The sequence below is a fragment of the Rhinolophus sinicus genome, chromosome X (genome assembly GCF_036562045.2).
Source record: "Rhinolophus sinicus isolate RSC01 chromosome X, ASM3656204v1, whole genome shotgun sequence".
Taxonomy (NCBI): domain Eukaryota; kingdom Metazoa; phylum Chordata; class Mammalia; order Chiroptera; family Rhinolophidae; genus Rhinolophus; species Rhinolophus sinicus.
Window position 1 is genome coordinate 26,564,941 of NC_133768.1, and position 23,191 is coordinate 26,588,131.

At 34.3% G+C, this 23,191-nt stretch overlaps 1 protein-coding gene across 8 annotated transcripts in view; it reads right to left on the reverse strand.

Annotated features, from left to right (window-relative positions):
* The window catches only part of DMD (dystrophin), a 2,125,071-nt gene that overhangs the window by 1,828,249 nt on the left and 273,631 nt on the right, over nt 1-23,191 (reverse strand). For all 8 annotated transcript variants that reach the window (XM_074323908.1, XM_074323912.1, XM_074323913.1 and 5 more), the window contains exon 2: nt 3,586-3,647. In XM_074323908.1, the coding sequence (XP_074180009.1) occupies nt 3,586-3,647 (62 nt within the window). The remainder of the gene's footprint in view (nt 1-3,585; nt 3,648-23,191) is intronic.

The following is a 23,191-nucleotide window of genomic DNA, read 5'->3' on the forward strand; positions in this document are numbered from 1 at the left end:
CTCTTTTTAAAGTCTTCTTCAACGTTCTTTTCCATTCAGATTTTTTCCACTTTTCTTAAACTTAGGATATATTTAATTGCCTATACTACTGACCCAAATGCATTTATTATATTTATTTAGTGCAATAGTAATGATCATCACAAAACACACATTCCTGCCTTCAGTAGGTTCCCATTTTCTCAGTCTGGAATGTCTTGCTTTTTGACACTCCTTTCTTTAGAGTCTCTCAGTCAGTATAGCTTTCTTCATAATGGTTTCCTAATTAATTTCAGCCCAGGGTAATGACCACCCACAGCCCACTCAGTGCTACTCTATTTACCGTGTTTCCCCAAAAATAAGACCTAACTGGACAATCAGCTCTAATGTGTCTTTCGAAGCAAAAATTAATATAAGACCTGGTATTATAGTATAGTATAGTATAGTATAGTATAGTATAGTATAGTATATCATATCATATATCATATCATATCATATTATATTACATTACATTATACCCGGTCTTATATTATAGTAAAATAAGACCGGGTCTTACATTAATTTTTGCTTCGCAAGATGTATTAGAGCTGATTGTCCGGCTAGGTCTTATTTTCGGTGAAACACGGTAGCAATTATTCAATATCTTCCAAATGTGTAGGTTCCAAGTAGGGTTTCCAGGTGGAAATTCCCACCCGTTTTCAGGAATTTTTTTCACTTTCCCGTTCCCGAATCCTGAGAAAAGTTGGTCGGGAAATGGGGAAAATCGAACCCAGGTGGTTGGTAGTATTGGCCATCACTTTGCGGAAACGATTCATCATGGAGAACAGAAAACAGTTTATATCTCAGGGTTCGGGAACGGGAAAGGGAAAAAAAATTCCTGAGAATGAGTGGGAATTCCCTCCTGGAAACCCTAGTTGCAAGAGATCAGAAGATTCAACTTAAACAAATGTTGTGTCTCCTACAGGCCTAGAATTCTGCTGAATGCCATGTAGTGATGTGTCAAATGACATTATTTCACAGCTCTGTCTATCTTTTGGTATCACTGAGTGGCTTAAACTGGATAAATTAGTTTTCTCTTAATTCTCATTATCTTCAAAAGTGTATAATTTATTCATGTACCTGAAGTCTTGAGAAGGTAATATCAGATAACATGGAAAATATATTTTTCAGATTCCCTAAATGAAAAATCAACACACACACACACACACACAAATTTTATCTCTAAAAATTTTTCTTTGTCTTTATAAACATTTATTTATATTCCTGATACCTAGGATATTCCCAAATATGAAACTTTTATATTTGAAAGAACGGTCATTCTCCTGATTTAATTTTAATAGGTTTAGGGAGAACATTTATAAAATAAATGAAATAAGTGGGAGTTGAATTGGGGGAGGATACTTGAGAAGAAACAGTCAGTACCCTCATGCATGTGATTATTCCACAGCTTTTAAGATATGGGCAGTCATAAGAGTACGGGGAAAAATGCTCTAAGGCGGTGTCAACAATGCATTCACAGAAGATATCAAACTATGGTTTGTATATTAGCATGTGAGTTGTGGTAAATGTCTGAAAATGTCAGTGTATAGAGCAGTATAATCTATTTAGATTTGTGAAATGAGATTCACAGTGTTTGTCTTTGGTCATGTTTACACACCTTATTAAAATAATTCACTAGTTTAATTAAAAGATTCAGAGTATTATGTTACATTTACTATTAAAAAAACTCTTTATAATTTTGATTTGTCTATATATTTGTTTGAAGCTTATATCTATTGCTTATTTCAAAATTCCAAATATAAGACAATTTTAATGAGGCCATTAGATACAGCAATTAAACCCTATATATCCATTTGGTAAATATTCTGAGAATTATGAATTCCTATCCTAAATACTTGAATTTATTTTTCATTTGTGTGTGTGTGTGTTTTTTTTTTTTTTTTTCCGGTTTGCTTGTTTGTTTGTTTTAAGGAGCGCACAGCTCACAGTGGCCCATGCAGATATCAAACTGGCAACCTTGGTGCTACTAGAACCACACTGTAAGCAACTGAGCTAATTGGCCACCTCATTTGTGTTGTTATAACTTGTTCTTTTTAAATATTTGTACCCTCTTTAGTTCAAAACAGTTGAAATTTTAAAATATGTTCCTCCTTATGTTTATTGTTTAAAGCTCTCTAATAGCAATTTATTAATTATTAATTCAGTATGTAAATATAAATGAAATTTGATTAGTTCAAATTCAGTAGCTTTACTTCTTGCTAATATACTAAAGAGTACATGCCAAAATTCTGCTATCGACTGTCACAAAGAATGAATGATTGTTTAAAACCTTTTGTTTTACAGTAAGGGAAATCACATCTCCCAGTGGATTGTTTTGGATCTATTACCAAGACTTTTACAAAATGAGACAGACCCACGAGTAATTCACACATATTAAGAGCGCGAGGCATTGCATCAGGAATTTTTACACATAATAACTGTTTTAATCCTCAAAAAAACATGCAAAACAACCGTTATCACTATTTTACCATTCTTAAAGCCTTGAATATAGGGATCAAATTTTATGAGCTTTATATTACTATTATCTGGATTTATTAGGTAAGCACTCAATATATATGTGTACAAACATACTGATGGAAAGATGAGGAAATTGACTCACAAAGCATTTGGTTTGCCCAAATCCATAATTATTAAATGTAAACCCAAGCCTTTCTCACTTTGAAGTTTACACAAACCTCCTTATATTGTATACCTATTCCCAGTTTTCAAGGTAAGATATTTTACTGTGTTAACACATTGTTTGTGGGAAACGAGTAAACTCGTCATATCGCCTCTAGTTGGAACCGGCAAAAATTTTGCAAAGTAAATAAATAGAGACCTCTTTTTAAACTAAAACACTGAAAGTTTCATAGAAAAATATCAAATAGATCGAAAGATATGAATATTTTACGGAAAGTCTAATTTTAGTGAGAAAATGTCAAAAAAACCCCATGTTACGACGCGATTTGGCGGGAAAACGCCCACTTACAAAGTTAATACATAATTATCTAGAATCATGTTATGGATCATGAGTTGAGTTCCATTTGCAAAATAAATATCATTAAGAGTATGGATTGATGTCTGCAGAAAAAGAGGATAAACTTACCATCTTAAATTATTTGACACATGCTCTAAGTGATAGGAGCCAAATAGGCCCAAAGCAGTTATATCAGTTTTTCTCAAACTTGATAAAGACCAAGAAAGACAAACAAAATGATCATTTCAGAACAATAAAAATCCCTTATATCTTGTAATCTGTGACAAATACTAGCTACTAGATGGAAGATTGCTGTTATAATCCTCTGATGACGGATGTCATTAAAGAAACTCACATTATCAAGAAGAACCAAAGATGTATTTTGTCAACTTACAAAATGTCTCTTTACCATATATTCTGCTGTTTCCTCCTTAATTAAAAGTCAACATAATATCCCCAGATTTACACAGCAAAAATAAAACGACATTATGAGAAAAACAATATGGACATTTAAATTACACAGGCACACAGTTCATTTTGAAAATTCAGCAACTTACATTACACCTTAAAAAGAAGTAACAAAATATCCTTACCTTAGAAAATTGTGCATTTATCCATTTTGTGAAAGTTTTCTTTTGAACATCTTCTCTTTCATCTACAATGGAAAATAAAAGAAGACTAAGAGTTAACAAGTAATTCAAATATCATTCATATTTTACAATGTAAATAACTTTTATTATACATTAGTTTATTTTTAATATATCATTAAGTTCATTGATAAATGAAATTAAACATGAGTGATATTGGCACTAGATATCCAAACCCATATAAAATCTGAAAAATAATTGATATGTTCAATTTCACAGTCATTCAAATATTATATAAAAGCATTACTGAAAAAGAGTCTCATCCAAGTAAATGAAATATTATTTATTCCCCTATAATGAGTAGATACTATGGTATAATCGAAAGAACCTATTAGCTGTCATTTCTTCTGAAAAACTACTCCTGAGCCTTTCTCTTAACCCCCACCCCCAATCAGTACAGAAATGAGTTTTCCCTCTTTTGTGATACCTACACACTCTAAACTGGGGCCCTAGCATAGTCCCCTCCCATTACAGAAGAGGTTTCCTAATAATCAGCAGCATAACTTACTTATCTTTGCAACCCAGAACCTAACACTGGAGAAATTAATAGCTCAGCAAATATTTGATCAATAAATTTGTCAATGCTTTGGAGGAGGGGGACCTTACAACTCCAATATTTTTAGTACCACTTTTCATCTAAAAGTCAGGAAATTTCTAATTAAAATGCAAATGATACTCTTCATGGATTACATATAAATATTCAAGGGGAAAATCCCCAAGGACTTCTTATACCAAGAGATTAGGGTGGAAAATTATTAAGAAACAGCTTCACATAAGTCATACTTCTAAAAATGATCTCTTTGTTTCCTAAGCTGGAAATTAGTATTGAGTCAAATGGACAGCAAAAATCATCAATCTTAATCTATTAAAATGCTTTTTTGAAGCCAAAGCCTATCGTTGAATTACTGTAAATGTAATCATGTTAGTCAATGTTCAATAAATGAGTGCATGTGAGAAAGATTTAAAATGGATAGATTTCACATTTTATTTACATGGGTCAAAAGAACCCTTATCGAAATGCCCTGACAAAAAAGCCTATTTGCTTTTATATTATTTTTCAGTAATAAATCTCCATTGCTTCTCCTGAAAACAGATGACATAAAGAATCACTTTCCCATGACAAATGTATCCATGCACTAAGAATATCTGTTTATTTTTAAAGCACATTATTAATCCTTAAGTAGATATGCTTAAGCAATGTAAGAGAACAGTGGATAAATAATAAACTTAAAACTGTTTTCATAGATGAGAAAATTTTATTTAGCACCACAAAATACTTTCTTCTTATTTAATAGTGTTACTCTCACAAGTTACTGTGTATGTGGTAAAATATCAGCATTATCCACACAGTATAGGATAAACCATAGCTACAATATGGAAGTCTTTTCTTTGTTGACAAGTGTGAATAAATAAAAATAGATTGCTTTGAAACCTAATAAAAATAAACAGAACATTTCAAATGGTCAAAATTTAACCATTCTCACTGACTTGCTGTAGAAAGACTGGTCTGTAAGTCTATTGCTCAATGGTGCGCGCGTGCGTGTATCTAGAGTTGTGCTATCGATCAGGAGTTGAGTACCATTTGCAAAATAAATAAATGTTAATGACCTTCTTTGCAATTCCACTTATTTTTTCCTACATGTGCATGCATATCCTATCTGTCAGACATGGGAGATTAAATGAGTCATTTGAAAGCATTCATTTAAGGGTTTTTCAAACGTATCCAGTCATCTTCACCAAAAGCTGAGTAGGAGGACATTTGAAGAGATTTGTTCCAGATGCTTTTAAGTGAAAAGTGGGAAGTAAAGCAATATTTTTATTGTTTTCAATTATATGTGCAAAGAGTAATTTTTAGATAGGCCTTGAAGGCAGGAGAAAAACCTTGACATTATGTGCAAAATATTATGTATCTGCTGTGTAAATAGCACTAAATATGAGCTTCATCATATAAACATCTTCACTAGATGTTCTCTCTTACTTCTGCTCTTAATATAAGAAAAATGCACTTTGAATTACTTGCTAATGTTTTATTTTGGTATAGTAACGTTTATTTTCTTTAACATGATATAACTAATTTTATTATTATAAAATATATAAAATGTGATAGCGCCTTACTGTTCACAAAGCTGTTTTACATATGTCATCTCAATCCACATGTAATTTACCATTTTATAGATGAAAAGAATACAAGTTCAGAAGGAGTAAAGCTAGTAAGTGACAGATATGAACCTGACAAAGATTATTTGAATAAAAAAGTCCATGGCTTTTCACATTGATCAGTTTATATTATAATTGCATAGATAATATGGAATGTCATAAGATAATCAGAGTCACAAAAGCTGAACATATCAACACAAATACAAAATACCATGAATCCAGAGACTCTATTTTGAACAATCCATGTATGTTGTAATCTATATGCCTGATCTTCTGGAATTTCACAAGGCCCAACCTTCATGTCTGCATGCATTTATCCAGAATTGAAAACTGAACCTTCCTCATAATGCTGGACGATTTGTTTGTTAATATTTTAAACAACAATGCTCCTTATATTTAGTAACTGAAATTTACTGTTTCGGTTTTCTCATATAGTAAATATTTTAACATTTAAAAATCACCCAAAAGTTTTGTGTCTGCACATTACAATCCCCATAAACATGTACTTTACATAGCCACGATAATATTCTGTCTTTTTTCGTTTATTTTACCATAAATATCATATGGGCTGCCCTTTCCTTTTGTTGGTTATTGGAGATTCTACCATGATGAAGATCATCACGCCTTCTCTTTCAGCGTCTGATATATAGCATAATTGCCTTAGGATAAATTATTGGGTCAATGTTATGAAAACTTTTATGGCTTTTACTATATATTGTCATATTGCTTTTCCAATGGTCATACCAACTTTCAGTGCTACCAAAAAAAAAATAAAGTTATGCTGTTGATAGGAGTATTTGCTGCTTTTGCTTTGAAAGTGATTGCTGCTTTATTAGATATAAGGCGATAGCTGACGTTTGGTTTTAATTGAATCTGTTTGATTACTAATGAAGTAGAACATTTCCTACATTTACTTATTCTGCATATTTCTACTTTTGTCGAAATACGTGTTTAGGTTCTTTGCTCATGTATTTATTGAGCACTTGTTATTTTAAAATTAATTGGAATGAGATAATAAATCAGTAGTTCTTAAATATTTCAAGTTGTAGACTCCATTTAATTGTCTGATAAAATAGTGATCCTTTTCTACAGAAAAAAAATGCCTCTACAGATGTATTTATATACAGCTTCATGGGGTTCACTGACCTCCCTGCTGAAGAGTCCTATGACCATGAAATCTAAGTTAAGAATCACTACTGTAAATTAAGGCACTTCCTTTTAGTCAGTGGATGAATATGGGTTCCCAAGTGGTCATATTCCTTTTAATTTTCATTTTATTTTTATTGTGCTAACATTTTTACATATTTGAATCTATCCATTTCCATCAGTATTTCTCATATTACTTAAAAGTTGATTTTAAGCATGATCAGTTATATATCCATAGTTAATCTAAAGCTGATATACATACACATATACAAATTGTTATAGTTTATAGAAACTATTCCGATCCTTTAATAAAATATGTTACTGTAGACGCACAGTTGATAGTAAGATATATTAATGTGAAATCAGCAACAAAGAGAATGACGAAAGAATAAACTGAAATCTGCTTTACTAGGAAGTGATTATCTATATACTCCCGTTTAGTCATTTCAAGGAGCACATATTCTATTTCATTTTCTCTAGGGTTTGTTTATAACTGATTTTCTTTTACTAATAAAAATATGCCTGGGTATATTAATGGGAGAAGCAGGGAAGAAAGTCTCTCTTGAAAAATTTACTGGAAAACTGTTCCCTGGAGATATCAAAGAGTGAAGAACTACTGCTTCATACATTGGAAAAAGTGACAAACATTTTATTTTATTCTCTCTATGGAGAAAACCAATGTAAAATTAGTTTTATACCATGACATAAAAATTGTATTTCATCTCTGAATTAACCCTTTCTAATAAAGTCATTTTTTATTCAATAAATCTGGCCCTTCCCCCTTCATATTTTCTAGGATTAATGCAATGGCCTGTGGCACTATCATTAACTTTTATATTCCTAAGACCCTCATCCTCCTATAAATGTGGGATAATTGTGATATTCATGATTCACCAGAGTGAGTTACTACACAAAAGTGACATTGGGCAAACTGAAAACATTAAATCAGGGTAACTGGCTTCCACCCTCAGTGCAGAACTTATTAGCATTGTGGCCTTAAAATCACCAGGCTTCACTCTCTTTATCTGTGAAATGAGGGCATTGCATTTTAACTGGTGGGGCTGTAATGAAATTGTTTATTTATGCAATAATTTATAGACTTATTTATGTAATGCTTAGTTTGTGCTGATCCTGCACTAGTTACTGAAAAGATAAACAAGACTCTGTCTTCACCAAAGTTCACAGCTTAGTAGAAAATAGATATATTACAGATAAACATTAAATATATTATACAAGGATGCATATATTCACAGGAAGACAGAGAAAGGATATGTAGCCACATGGATGTTAGGAAAGATATTTTCTTGAAGGTGATAGCTAGGCTTCGTCTAAAGGATGAGCAAAAATAAGGAAAGAAAAAGGTGCAAAGGGAAAAATGAATCTTTTTGAGGAGATAGCAAGGGTAAAGGCAGGGAGATAAGAAACCAAAAGAGCATGCTCTTCATTATGAGTAATTCAATTTTGTTGCCCTCTAAAATGTCAAGAAGGGAGTAGTATGGGATGAAATTATAAAGGGAGTTGGGAGTGAAATCATGAAGAGTCTGCATGATATGACTGCTTATATGCTATTTGATGAGGCACTGTGAGTGAAAGCATTTAAAAACTGAAAAAACAACAACAATCCAGTTATACGAACACCAAGAATTATCTTCATGACACAGGGTAGTTCATCATAATAGGTATAAGAAAAACATTTTTAGAAATGATATTTCCTTGGGTGCTAGTTAATATGTTAATTGAAGAGCCTTATCACTTATGTGACCCGGAAAATATATGTTTAGAAGGAAATATTAAAGTTGACAGCAGTTCAAAAATACACATAGTAAAGAAATACAAGGGGATATGAGTTTATTTCACTTCAAAAGAGGACTGTTAAGTAATATGGAAGAGCAGCTAGGGTCATTTTATTCTCTGCTTCCACCAAAAATGAGAAGAAAGGAAATTAGAAACATGGAAGATTAATGGTAAACATCAGATAAGGTTATGTGATACTCTGGAACATTACAAAGAAAGGCCCAAAACTCAGAATTTTTTTTAGAAAATGGATTTACCATGTTATTAATGCTACAAAAGAGCAATGCAAAGTGGATGAGAGCAGAAAGAAAAATGGCATGAAAAATGCTTTACATTAAATCTGAGTAATAGCTTTTAATCATAGGATTATAGACCGCTAGGGCTGAAGGTGACATTCATGGTCATTTTATAATGAGGAGGTCTAAAATAATTAAATTACTAGACAAAGAAGAGAAAAACAGTGTCAAAGAGGATTCCTTATTTCCCACTCCGTCTGCAATCAATGTAATGCAGTTTTCACTGCTCATTATCCTACAAAAGTTTTTCTTAATAACATCACCTGTATCCTGCCTAATTTCCAAGACAGTGACTGTCTGGATTATAATTATATTCCTAGCACTTAGCATAGAATGGTAGTGCTCAATAAAGGTATTTTAAGTTAATGAAGACCAAATTTCCTTTTCAGACATCTTCTCACTTTTCCTCTCTGCGTATATTAATTCCATTACCTGTGATAGGGAGAATAACGGTCTTCCAAAGATGTCCATGTCCTAATTCCTGACTCAGGGAATAAGTTTTGTTAAAAACTATTTGTTTTAAAATAAGTTAAATTTAAATTGTTTTAAAACTCGATGTATGGCAAAGAGAATTAGGTTGCAGATGGAATTTGATTTGCTAATCAGCTAATTTTTGATAGGGAGATTATCCTGGGTTATCCAGATGGGTCCAGTGTAATTAAAAGGGTCCTTAAAGGGAAAAGAGGGCAACATAAGGAGAAGACAGTAATATGAGAGGGACTTGGTCCAATGTTGCTGGTTTTAAAGATGGAAGAAGAGAGCCATGAGCCAAAGATTGTGGGCAGCCTCCAGAAAATGGAAAAGACAAGGAAACAGATTCTCCCCTGAAGCCTCCAGAAGGCACACAGGTCTACTGGTCCCTTAATTTTAGCCCAATGGGGCCAATTTTGTACTTCTGAACCAAAGAACTGTTAGGTGATAAATTTGTGTCATTCTAAACTGCTAAATTTGTGATAATTTTTATAGCATCAATAAGAAACTAATACATAACCAACCTTTCCTCTTTAAGGCTCTTAAGAGACAAACACATACAGATACCTACTAGATTGTAGAAATACAACTACGTAAAAGAGAAAGTTCCTACCCTTTTGTCCTTATAGCATAGTGAGAGACACATACACTAAGAAAAGAATAGATAGTAAATCTACAGATAAATTTCCTGATAAAGAAAATACAGGGTGTTTTCATCAGCATCTAGGAAGGAAACTACCTTGAAAAATCTAGTGCTTCTTTGCTGAAGTGACATCTCAGCTGAGTTCTGAAAGTTAATCAAAAGTATAGGAGCAGACAAACTGGAAAAGAACTCCAGACAATGAAAGAAGAAGGTGTAACTATGAGGATGTGAGAGGAAGAGCATGGTCCTTTCAAGGAACCAGAGAAGGAGGAGCAGGATGAAAGTGGCAAAGAAAAATCTAGAAAAAAGAGAAATAATTATCAGCCAAATCATGAAGAGCCTTAAACTTTAGCCAGAAGGCAGTTAGAAACCAGAGCAGAATTTTAAGTAGGGGAAGGGCAATATCGATTTGTATTATAGAAATGAACTTCACATTATGGAGAATATAAGAGGTTAGACTGGAAACAAGAAGAACAATTAGCTGATTATAACTCTAAGCCATATGAGAAGGGATGATGGCCTAGACTGGTGAACAGCAGTGAGACTAGAGAGAGGTATATACAGGCAAGCTATATTTAATAGGTATTACTGATAAGAACTAGTTATTAATTAAATGTGGAGGCAGGGGATTTGGGAGAGGTACAGCCGATGACATTACTCACATTGGAGTCTAGAGATCCCAGGAAAAAGAATGCCTGGGTCTGTATATATAACAAGAGTATGGGAAGAATTGGGACATACTGAGTTTTGAGACAAGTAGGAGAATATGTGTAGTACGCAGTTGGATATATGATCCTGAATCTCAAGAGACAAATCTGAGCTGAAAATAAAGATTTAGGAGATACGAGCCACGTGGCACGGAGTAACCGAAGCCCCTATAGTGAATACCTTAGGAAGTGCCCACAAACTTTCTGATCTTCTGAAATATCACTGTCTCCTAGTTCTCCAACACAAAGGCTGTCTCCTAATCTGTTTCACTGATTTATTTGCCATTCACCCTGGAAATATTGGCATTCTCACAGGGTCCTATATATTGTTCACCTCTTCTTTTTTTGGTCTACTATGTTAATTCTTCTTAAGCAAACTGACTCCCTCCTCCACCCTAACCACCACAAATATTTATATTGATGATACCGAAATCGATATTTTTCATCTTGATCAATGTCCTGTGTTTCATTCATACTGACAGAGCTGGCTCTAGTTAATACCTCCACCTACATGTCCTGCAGATACCTTAACTATGTCATTCATCTTCCCAAATAAATTCACGTACTCTACTCCTCCTGTCAATTAATGGCATCATGATTCATCTGGTAACCAAATAAGTAACTCTTGAGTCATTATTCAAGTTTGAGAAATGCATGTCCTGAGGTTAAAGCCAGATCATTTAGAACGGCATATAAGGGCCTTCACAATTTGACTCCAAATATTTTTCTAAACTTAATATCCATCATGCCTGTTGGCATTTACACATACCTGTGGACCCTTCTACACACATACCTACCAGGTCTTCCCTAGACATACGAGTCAAATGTCTTCATGAATAAGCTACACACTTTCTTTAGTCCTTTATTCATGCAGTCCCTGGAATGTGACTTGAGGACTCTCGCTCTTAAGATCAGTTTCAAATGTTGGATTTTTGCAATCACCCTCCTGTCCTTGGCACAACTAATCAATCAATTCTTCTGATATATACATACACTTTAGCATTTTTCAAACTGTATCATTATTATATGGATGTTTACACACACGCACACACACACCCATTACTCTCTTCTGTAATGCAGCCCATATACTACCCATCACCCTCTATATGTGACCACACTTAGATGGAAAGACAATTATGTCTCTGTAACTCCTGGCACCCAATATGGTATAGTCAAGCAGAAATAGGTACCTAATAAAAGTTGGTTGAGTAAATCAAATGAGTAACCAATATGACAATTAAATCTGAGATCAAATGAGTCCCAGGCCAATGCTTTTTCCCTCTACTTCACCATACTGCTCAAATTGCTTTGTTAATTATAAGCCTTCTGTTTTAATCACCAATTCATTTCCAAAAAATCTATTGAGAACACATCAGGTATTAAATCACTTTTCCATATCTTCTCCCAAAATTTGGCCTTGGGACGAAAGTATATCTTTTCATCACTATGTAGAATTTAAAAATGAGGATAAAGAATATTTCTTGCAAAAAAATCTGCCTTGATTCTTCTGGGTAAATTACATTATGGAAGATGATGAAATCGCCCTTTATTTCATCCTACATGATTATCGTGGCTCCTAACACAATGTAAAATGCTACCATGACCTGTCTGACCCTTTAGCTCCCCTGTAAATATTGCTTCTTTCTCATGTAGGTCAATTGCCTTTTATTGTAGGGAGTTGATGGACCCCAAAAATAATTTGAACAGCTGTGTCAGCTCATATTGAATAAAAGTTCTCTCCCACCCCCTGCCACTTAATCATAATAATTTATGCTATATTAGCAAAATGGAGTTACGGCCAGAACCTTACATAATCACATAATTGCATATTAATAAAAACAATCATTAACACCACATATATTGAAAACACAATCCAAGAATTATAGAAATATTTTTATGTATGGTTATAGAAGTTACCATGAAATAAAGCATAACAACAATGAAACAGAAGTATCATATAAAAATAGAAGAGAAGTCAGAATTCCAAGAGTGTGAGAAAAGGCACTCAGTGGCATGAGTAGGAAAACAGAGTGCCATGTGGTAGATGGTACAAATTATTCATTCTGTTCCTTTCAAATTTTATTCAGCTACTAAGAATATGTATCAGATACAGTCTAGGCCAGTAATTAAACACATTCACTTCAGCATCAAATAGCTTGGGTTCATACCCCAGGTCCACTTCTCACTAGCTCTATGACCTTAGACGAGTTACTTAACCTCTCTGTGTCTCATTGTGTCCATGTGTATCATAGAACTAACAGTGGTACTGGATTGTGAAGACTGAATGTGACAGACATATGATATGTATTGATACTGAAAAGATTAAAGAAAAAATAGAGAAAACCTATAAACATTTATTCCTGGATATACCACGACTTCTTGTGAGCCATCTGTATAAATCAAATTATCTTGTAAAATAGACACAATTTCTAAGGTGGCAGTCATATGAACAATTAGGAAAATTTTTCTCTTAGTATTTATAAATGTGCAGCAATTAGAGTCTTCTTGATTTGAAAGAGAAAGAAAAAATATGGAATGGTATTAGTATAAATTATACCTCCTCATGCCAAGAAGAATGAAATCTATGTTTAGTGATGATGGGAATAATGAATATTTCTGTGGTGCATTATAATTTACAAAGTGATTTCAAATATCTCGTTTAAACATGAATATGGGTGGGTGTAGACTTGTTATGGGTATAAATAAGTTACTATTAATAAGTATGCAGACTTCACATATACTTTAGCAATGTGTCATGAAAAAGATCCCTTATTTTAGTTAAAAATAATAATCATGGACTAATTACAAGCACAATAAATCAAAATAAGATCAAGGCCTCTGATGTAATTTAGAGGTGAAATTAAATAGTTGAATACAGTGGCAGACCTGCTGACTAGATACCTGCTTCCATTCCTAGGCCTAGACAATTTTATTTTTGAAACACTTTCTCTACTAAAAACAAAAAATGCATTATTCTGTGATATGCATTTACCAGTTTTAATGGATTGTAAAATAGTTATTTTCAAATATTATTAAAAGGAAAGCCATCAGCCAAACTGCACAATAGCCATTTCCAAATGTCTGGAACAATGAGATGCTTTATAACAGAGAATGGCTAAAACACAGAGCCCATTTTTGGGTGTACTCTAAAGGTATATTGAAATCATGAGATATATTTGAACTTGTACTATGAAGTAAATGTTAAAAAAAAAAAAAGGCACAGTAGCTATATAGCTCATGCCTCATGCTTTGTTTCCTTGGCCCAACCTGAGTTTACTGTAACTGTGAACAGATTCTGTGGTTGCGGAAGATTTCCCACCTCAAGCGTCCACGTCTCTCTGCTTCTTTGCATTAGGGCTTTTTCCAATTCTAGGAGAGTTTGGTGAGCCCATCTGCAGGGGCAGCCCAGAAGTGACAGATTTAATTCCCTCAGGTGCAACCCTTAGTAAATGAGGGACAGAAATCTATGGATAAAAAGCCCAGTGTAACAATTGTTGGTCATGTCTTCTAAGGCTCCCCAAGGGTTATATGAGATACTGATCTCAGAATGGCCCACAGTAGCATCTCTGTTATCTGTTCTCCCTTCTCTACTCATTTCCTTTATTCCTCCCTTGTGCCACTGCGAGTCACTCCCAAATGAACTACCGCCACCAGTACTTGTTTGAGTCAGCTTTCTGAATAATTCAAACTCACCCAGATGGGCAATGGGCCTAACTTACTTGACTTGATCTTGTACTAGCTAACCTTAGGCTTCTCTTAAGTAACAATAAGCCTCAGTTTTCTAGTCTGTAAAATGGAAATAATCATAGTAACAAACTCCTAGCTTTGTTTTGATGAAGTATCAAGTTAAAGCATCAGGTACAGTCTTAAGCAAAGACTTAGTACAAAATAAGAGCCAATATAGATAATTATTATTTTGAACTATATAGTTAATTGCATTAAAAATGTGTGGGCAGGTTGGTAGATTGCATTATTTGCTCATGATTTGTTCTTCCCCTCTTTCTGCTTGGCCCGGATCACCCTAGGTAGTTATACTTCCCACTTCATTGATGCGGGCTTGATCATTTGACTTGCCTTCACCAATGAAACACAAGCACACATAACAGTGTGTAAGTTCTGAGCTAGGGATGTAAGAATTCTGATGTGTTTTCATTCCCCTTGGCTCTTCCTCCCTTTGCCAGTGGAAGATAAATGCCTCAAGTAGACTATGTTCCCAAAAGGAGAGCTACATGTGTGCAGCTGATCTGACCCCAATACCAAGATTGAAGCAGACACTGCTTGTTCTTGCAAGTCACAAAGATTTGGATTTTTTATGAAGCGTCACCCTAGAATAAAACTGACTAACATACCAAGTAAATAGTAAATGTGTATAGAATGAAATATAATAATAGTGGACTGCATATAGCAACTTCACTTTACATAGGTTTTTATTCTATTGTTTAAATTTAAAATAAATCAATGTATAGGTTTTAAGTCAAGTATTAAAAACTCTCTGAACGTCTTCCATTTAGAATATATTGCCTTTTTGTATATTGGCATTTCATTTCTCCTTACCATACCATGCACAATTTAAACATTCAAGCAAGCATGTTTTTCTTACATACAGTCAAGTATTTGCATAGAGTGAAATTAATTTAGAAGGTGCTTTAAGGGGAGAGTACGTACTAAGGAAACTTGGTGAGTTATTGTAACAGCAATAGTCAGTGCTGAGACTGCTCATTTTACACCTTGTGTCAAATGCAGAAAACACTTAAAACAGAAATAAAGCTTAAGAGTAATCATTCATTCCCTCTTCACTAAATAAGGAAGTCTTCAGCCAGTGCGTGCAGAAGATGAAGCCAAAAAGTATAAATAGAATAAAGGCCAAACATTTTCCAGCATAAACAGGGGAAAATTTTTCCGTCAGTGAAAGAACATTAGACTCTGTCTTTTAGGACAGATTTCCGAAAATTATGACTGATACTACAAAAGAAGTCTTGGGAGCTAATCAAAGGAGGAGACAGTTCTGAGAGTTAATCACGTGCCAATGCTAATAGATGATCCAAGTGGCAGAGCAGAGAGTACAGAGTCCCACAATCAATTTTTATTCAGCTCAAGGTTGCTAATACTGATGATAAGTGGTTACTGACAGCTTCTTCCAAGATTCCTAATGAAAGATTTCTCCTCCCCCACCCCAAGTTGATCTTGCCATTGGATTAAAAACAAAGTACTTATTGCTTTTCTAAGATCTGTGACAGGACTACACTGAGAACACTTCCCTCAGTGCTCAATGGCAATGGTTAAGTTCGATCTATGTCGTGAATGACTTACTTAAGTTGATGTGAATGTAGGTTAGCATGTAAATTAAGTAACTGTAAAAAGTTCCTGAACTAACATCTTTGTTTGCACTTTGGTATGATTGCACTGAACTTATAGAGGAATATATGACTTCTCTACCATTTCAATGTTTATCAGAACATTATTTCTTTTCCCTGTGTTTCCTTTTCATCAGTGTTGATTACATTTATTTTTAAAACCATTTTATTGAATTATAAAGGTCTGATTGACCAACAAAAGCTGTACATATTTAATGTAGACATTATGAGTTTAGAGATAGGACTACGCTTGTGAAACTAGTGGGTAGAGGATATCTTGCTCTCTTCATTTAAAATTACAACCAGGGTTTTCCAATGTTGTTAAAACACCATTTAAATAGTTAAATGTATCAAATGGCCTCACGAAAACTACCATTCTGCCTTTTTTGGAAACCTTAAAAATGGTTTCTCAAATTTTGCTATTAAAATAATGGTGTAATTAATATCTACATGGACAATCCTCTATCCAAATATGGGGTAATTGCCTTAGCAAAGATTCTGAAAAATTACGTTAATGGATGTAAGTGAATAATTATTTTTATACTTCTTGGTACATATTTTCAAATTACTTCTCAAAAATACTGTATACTAAAATCACAATCCTTCTAGTAATGGCTGAGAAGGTCTACAATGCTACATTCTAGTCTACATTGAATATTTGAAGTATGAATTTAATTCACAGACATATGCCTACGTCTCTACTTATGCATGAATGTAGGTACATATATTGAAAGACATCACAAGAATTCAGACTTGGTACTTAGAGTTGAGTCAGGCTCTCCCTCAATGCTTTGACTGGGGTTATGGGTAATCATGTTCTGCCATGGGAGAAACAGGGAAAGCCAGTCTGCAATAAAAGAGATGGTGCAGAGAGAAGGAGATGTGACATAGAATCTTGAGAGCTTTTGATTGCCTGCTTCCAGCATTTTCTTGAGGCACAACTGCAGTCTCTCCTTGCCTTCCTTGAGAAATCTTTTAATCCTTAGGATAAATTTATCTTTTAGAATCACTTCCACAGTTGATAAAGCTAGTTCAAATTTGGTATATGTTACTTGCAATCAAGTGTCCTAATTAATATAACACTCAAGTAATCGAGTTTGCTGCTAAACAAAGAAATCAGTTTTATTTCGTATAATTTTTCCATCTCACACTCAGATGGGAATATGATCTCCTTCCTCTTGTAAGGTTGTGATGCTCTATCTGCAAACTCAAGGGGGGAAAAAACCTCAACCTGAAACCACACCGGAAGAAAACAAAACTGATGTCATTTCTAGGACTTAATTGGTATTTATCTGCCATGAACACATGAGGCTGTTTTGGTTTGTTCAGATATTTTTGTCTGCATAGGGCCATTTAAACCCAAATTGGAATTGTCTCTGGGTTACTATCAGTGACAATAAGAACTTTCAATTCATGCTAATTATAAGAATTCACAAACACAGATAGGGGTGACCAAGGAATCCAACCAGAACTTTCTGTTTAGTTTCATTAGACCCAGATTTAATGAGAAAAAAAATCATTAGCAATGAAAAACTTGTAATCCTTGTTTAGTTTCTTGCTTATAGTTAAATAATACTGTTTGTCTCTTTAACAGGAACTGTGGTAAATAACAAAATGAATTTTACATTTGGTAAGGTATATATAAAAATAAAACATGAGAGGTAGCATAGGTATTCTAAAATAGAAAAGGAAATTGGTGTGCCATAACCAGAAGTATGATTTTCTCTTAATGTGCTTGTTTTATGGAAACCACTAATTGCAGAAACCATTTTTAGTTTCATCAATAAAATAAACATATTAATAATGTCACTAAATTTGCAAAATGATACACCTAATGAAATGGCAAAATCAAAATATATGTATTTTAAAAAGGTCTCCCTTTAACTTTTCTAGACAACAATATTTTAAATGCAAAATGCCAAGGACAGTTAAATTTCAAAATAGCAATATATTTTATTATTTTGTGTAATGCTTCTACTGTGAAAAAACTACAAATCCCCATTTAATTTTGCATTGTAATATAATAAGAAGGGTATTTGAAATTTCATATTTTAGCAGTCCAATGGTTTTCCTCAGATGACAAATATAAATGTATGCATGAAATTTTAACTTTATTTTCATGGTTAATTTTAGGTTACAGCTCATCACTTTGCATTAGTGCAAACCTCCAGCAACCTCATGTGCATCATTATGAAAAGATGAAAAGGATTAAGAAATAAGTTTGTGTCAGTACAGAGAATGCTAAAATTTCCCTGCAACTAATACAAATGGAAATAATTACCCTTATTATAAACTCCATAAGAAAGAAAATAAATGAATGCCTACTTTTATTTTTCTCCTATTTAACATTTTTGGTCCTTTGCGCTTATCTTTGTTTGCTTGTCTGGACCTGAGCATAGGTAGACATTTCACTGCCCCTGGGCCATTCTTGCTACCTCAGCTCCCTATGCAGATTTGGGATGGATGCTTCAAACCGACTACCCGCCTTGAGATGTTCAAACTTTGGTGCGAGCATCCTTGAAGGGAGGTGATGGAATATGAATTACATTACTGTAGATATGTGAATTTGAATAGGAAATTTTTTTTAAAGAGTGAACATTTTTTTTTATATTATCTAGTAAATTACTAAACTAAGACAACATTGCCAACTTCCTAAGGCTATTTTAACCAGCCCACAGGAGATCCATATTCTCTCTTCTGTGTTGTTAGAGGCATCTTGGGTTTAAAAAAAATGTTAAGGACCTCCATTATTCACAAAACTGTGAGTAATTTACTTCAAGTATGTATGAAATTGCAGGGCCCTTCCTCCATGTTTCAACTTTAAAACGGGAATTCATTTAGAATCCCTGGTGACTCCACTGTTGAGAAAGAGCCATCAGTCAATATCACACTCCTTTCCTCATCCTTTTTCCTCATCCACACTCTTTTCCTCATCCGTCTTACTGCCTCGGTCCTGCCTCACCCCAACTTCAAAAGGCCAGGAGACCAGGTTCTACTTTCTACTTCAACTTTGGAAAATATGCCAAATCTTAGTTTCAACATCACAAATTAGGCTTCACAAATTATTCAAATATCTCCAAAGCCTTTGAAACCACTTTTGTGACCTGAAATGAGTTACCCAACAGTTCATGATTACTTTCTAATTATTTATTAGTTCATTTGTCATTTATTTGTCACCAATGAAAAAAAGGAATAGACATAGAGATAAAGCATACATGAGTATTTTTGCTCCTATATGTTTTCTGTCAATTAAAAAAGTTTTGAAAGACAAGGGACAATTATTTTTTTCAATTTTTTATCCCAACATTTTCCAGTGGGTGACTCACAGATAAGAGGTCCACAATGAATGTTTGTTTGAATGCAATTGTTGAAATATCACTTTTCCAAACTAGCCTTTCTCAAATAGAAACAAGGACATTCAGTGTTTCCATCTAAAATTATTAACATATTGAATGTGGATGTTTCCAAGAGACTAAAACACTTTGGGGTTCTACATCATAATCAAGTTCCACCTCTGCTTAAGTTGTATAATGCTGTATGAAAGTGTTGCTCTACCCAACGAGAAAAGGCTCAACAATCTACAAAAGCATGCGTTCTTTGAGCCAATCAGAGAACTACAGCCCCAAGAGAACAAGGTGAACTGAACTACCAAGTGTGACAATCCTCTCCTAGGAAAGACTGGACACATGAACTGTTTTTTGTTTTTTTTCTTTGACAGAGCACCAAGGAAAGAGGGAGCCTATATAGGCACAGGTAAGAGAAAATGGCTACAATTGTAAACAGTTCTTAAAAGTCAAGTATAGGCTGGCATGAAATTTTAGAATGCTTGGGAATGCAGACTGAAGGAGTCTGCACTCACTCTGGAATTCTTTTCCACAGACCTCTATTGAGTACTTGCAAGAAAGGTTAGGGGTAGGCCAGGAGGTGAGAGGAAGCCTCCCACCCCCAACGTGATGCATAAGCATGCAATCAAACCCATTTTCTAGACTCTTCTCTCCTTCTCTTCTAGGAAGCAAAAGCCTTAAGCCATTGAAAGAAAGGTGGGAAACTCTACTATCCCTGGGTCCAGGCAAAGATCTGCTATTTGGGGTGAGGAGAACAGAAGCAAAAAATGCTTATCCCTGGGAGAGGGAGCAAATACCCATAATATTGCACAGAAGCAAAGCAGTGGTGTATTATTACTGGAGGAGGGGCTAGTCTGCTAAAAGCTGAGGATTGAACAGGAACAGAGAATTCCCTTTAGCACTCCTGGCACCACACTAGCACAGGATAGCAGCAGCCAACAGTGGAGGACTTTGAAGTCTGTGGTGCTCTGCAGGATGCTATAGCAACAATAAAACCTAAATCCAGCCTAATATTGACTCCACTGACTCAAATGCCCACATTAACAGGGTGACATAAAAAGAGCCATGTCCATTTCCTAGATTAAATATGTTAACTTCATCCTTTATGTTCTTCCATACACAATGTCTAACATTCACACACAAACAGAGAGACATGCAAAAAAAGCAAACAAAGTATACCCACTGTCACGAGAGAAAGCCATCAATAGATATCAGACTCAGAGTTAACCTATACATTGGAACTATTAGATGAGGACATTCAAATAACTCTGACTGATAAAACAGGAAAACAAAACAAAAACCTCTTATTGATGATTCATGTAGATTTTAAAGGAAAAGGTGGACAATGTGCATGAACAGATGGGAAATTTCAGCACAGTGATGGAAACTATAAAAGTCAAATAGAAATACTAGAAATAAGTCATAAGCAATTAAAACTGTTAATACAGCAATTACAAAACGGTTACTATTATAAATTAAAACAGCATTAAATTACAAATCTAATAGCACTACCTTAAAATGACACATAATTTACAGTACTATATATATTAATCTTGGGAAATTTTTATCAACGTTCACGTGAGTACTCAATCTGTGATGCAAGGCATGACATCAAACTCCATATGTGATAAGTGCTTTACAGTTTCAGCTGCCTGCATGGTACGTATTGTCTCCCCATCCCACCTCATCCCATCATACATATAGAAAATCGACACTAAAAAATGCTAGTTATTACTTCAAGGTTATACAACTTGTATGGGTACATTTCTCTGATTATAAAGTCTGTTCTTTTCATTATAGTTCTATGTCTCTTATACTATAAAATAAATTTATCCACTACTCCAAACAGTCCATTTTCACGGAGAAAGAGAGCTGTTCCAATTGTAACAATCTCTGCTATATGACTATAAAATGAATCATGAGGTGGGCTTCTAGGTAAATTGGAAGGCTTTATCTAAAAAATGCAAAATTATGAGGCATATTCCTTTCTTCCCAGCCTAAACTGACTGGGTCTACCTCAAATGTTACACTTTGACTATATAATTTCTGTTCAAACTTCCTTTCCATTTTACTAAATCATTTCAAATTTCATTGATATTCTTAAAATGCAACAAAAGAAAAGTACATAATTTCAGACATTCCAATTGAAAACCTTTCGTATAGTAGTGTGAATAGATTTAACTACAATGTATAAAGCCCCACTTGTTCTTTTCTCTTTTTATCATTTCTGGATTGGTGGATGGGTTAGAATTATCAGGAAGGGCAAACTGAATCTCAATATAAAAATCCAAGTCATAAAAAGCTAAAGAAGTAAACAAAGTTAAGTATTACTGATTTATCATTTAAGAAACACAGAGGAGAAAGTTACTGGGTTTCTGAATGTAAATGATGCTTAAATCCTTCCTAAATAGATTCAACTTTTTCTAATTATCGGAGTTTTTGATGCATTAGTTTTGCTGTTGTTTGTGTTTTTTATTCTTTCTTCCTTCTTCTACTGTACAGGTGTTACTCAGACTATGAGTGACCTCAAGTTTGCATTAATGATCCCCTTTCTGGCCCTACCCCAACTCTGAATCACACTATTTCGATGGAGTTCAGGATTCACTCAGGATTCAGGCAAGCATCATTAGTACCCAGAACCACTACACAGCCCATATTCACGTCTGAGTCTATCATTGTTTTTTTTTAACATCTAAGAATTTACTATTCACCAGACCAAATCTATAGTGGTCAAGAAAAAACTGTTCACCTGTATTAATAATTAGAAATCATAAATATGCTCATAGATTTTTCTTTAATTTGAAGCTTATTAGTCTTCTGCATAACCTGCAGCTCCCATTAGACTCTTTGAAGCATACACAGGAGTAATTACGAATAAACAGGGAAAATGTGATCATGAGAAAAGGCTGCCAGAATAACAAGGGTGACAAATGTGGGGACATTTGAAAATTTCCAAATTCCCACTTCAATAAAAGAAGATAAACAAAAAACCTTATTTAGCTTCAAATGTAGCACCACCTGATCTATTTCTTAAAATCTTCAAGAAAGTCTCACTGAATCATTGTAGGTTGTGCAATCAAACAAATCAAACATGAACTACGACCAGTCCTTTTAGAATGACTAAGAAAGACCTCAGTATTTTCGGTTACCTTGGTGAAAGAAATAAGCAGGTACTTCTCAGCGTTATCAGAGAATAATGTGCCTTTTGCCCTTTTTCCTACTCTTTTATGCACACACACACAGAAAAAAAAACAACACAGAAGCTGTAGGGAAAATAATTGGCAAACAAAGAAGTTTTGACAAACACCAGAAAGTCTTTACTTTTAGCCACAAACAAATACCCAATCAACTCTTTAAATGTATAGATGGGATTAAGGGAAATCAGAACCTTGTAATTCAGTGGGGTGGAGGAGCAAAAGAAATATATTAGGCACAATTCCTACAACTGGTGATAGTGGGCAGTCATGTGCCTATGTGTGCTCTACCTCCCCCACCCCTGCACCCTCCCCACTCCCTTATCTTTCAGTTCTTAGCATACCCTGGAAGATGGAGGAGGGAAAACAACAAGAATGAAACACCTTTGTAGGTGTTCCTACAGACCAATGTGCATCTAGCCATCCCATTTAACTTTATATTAATG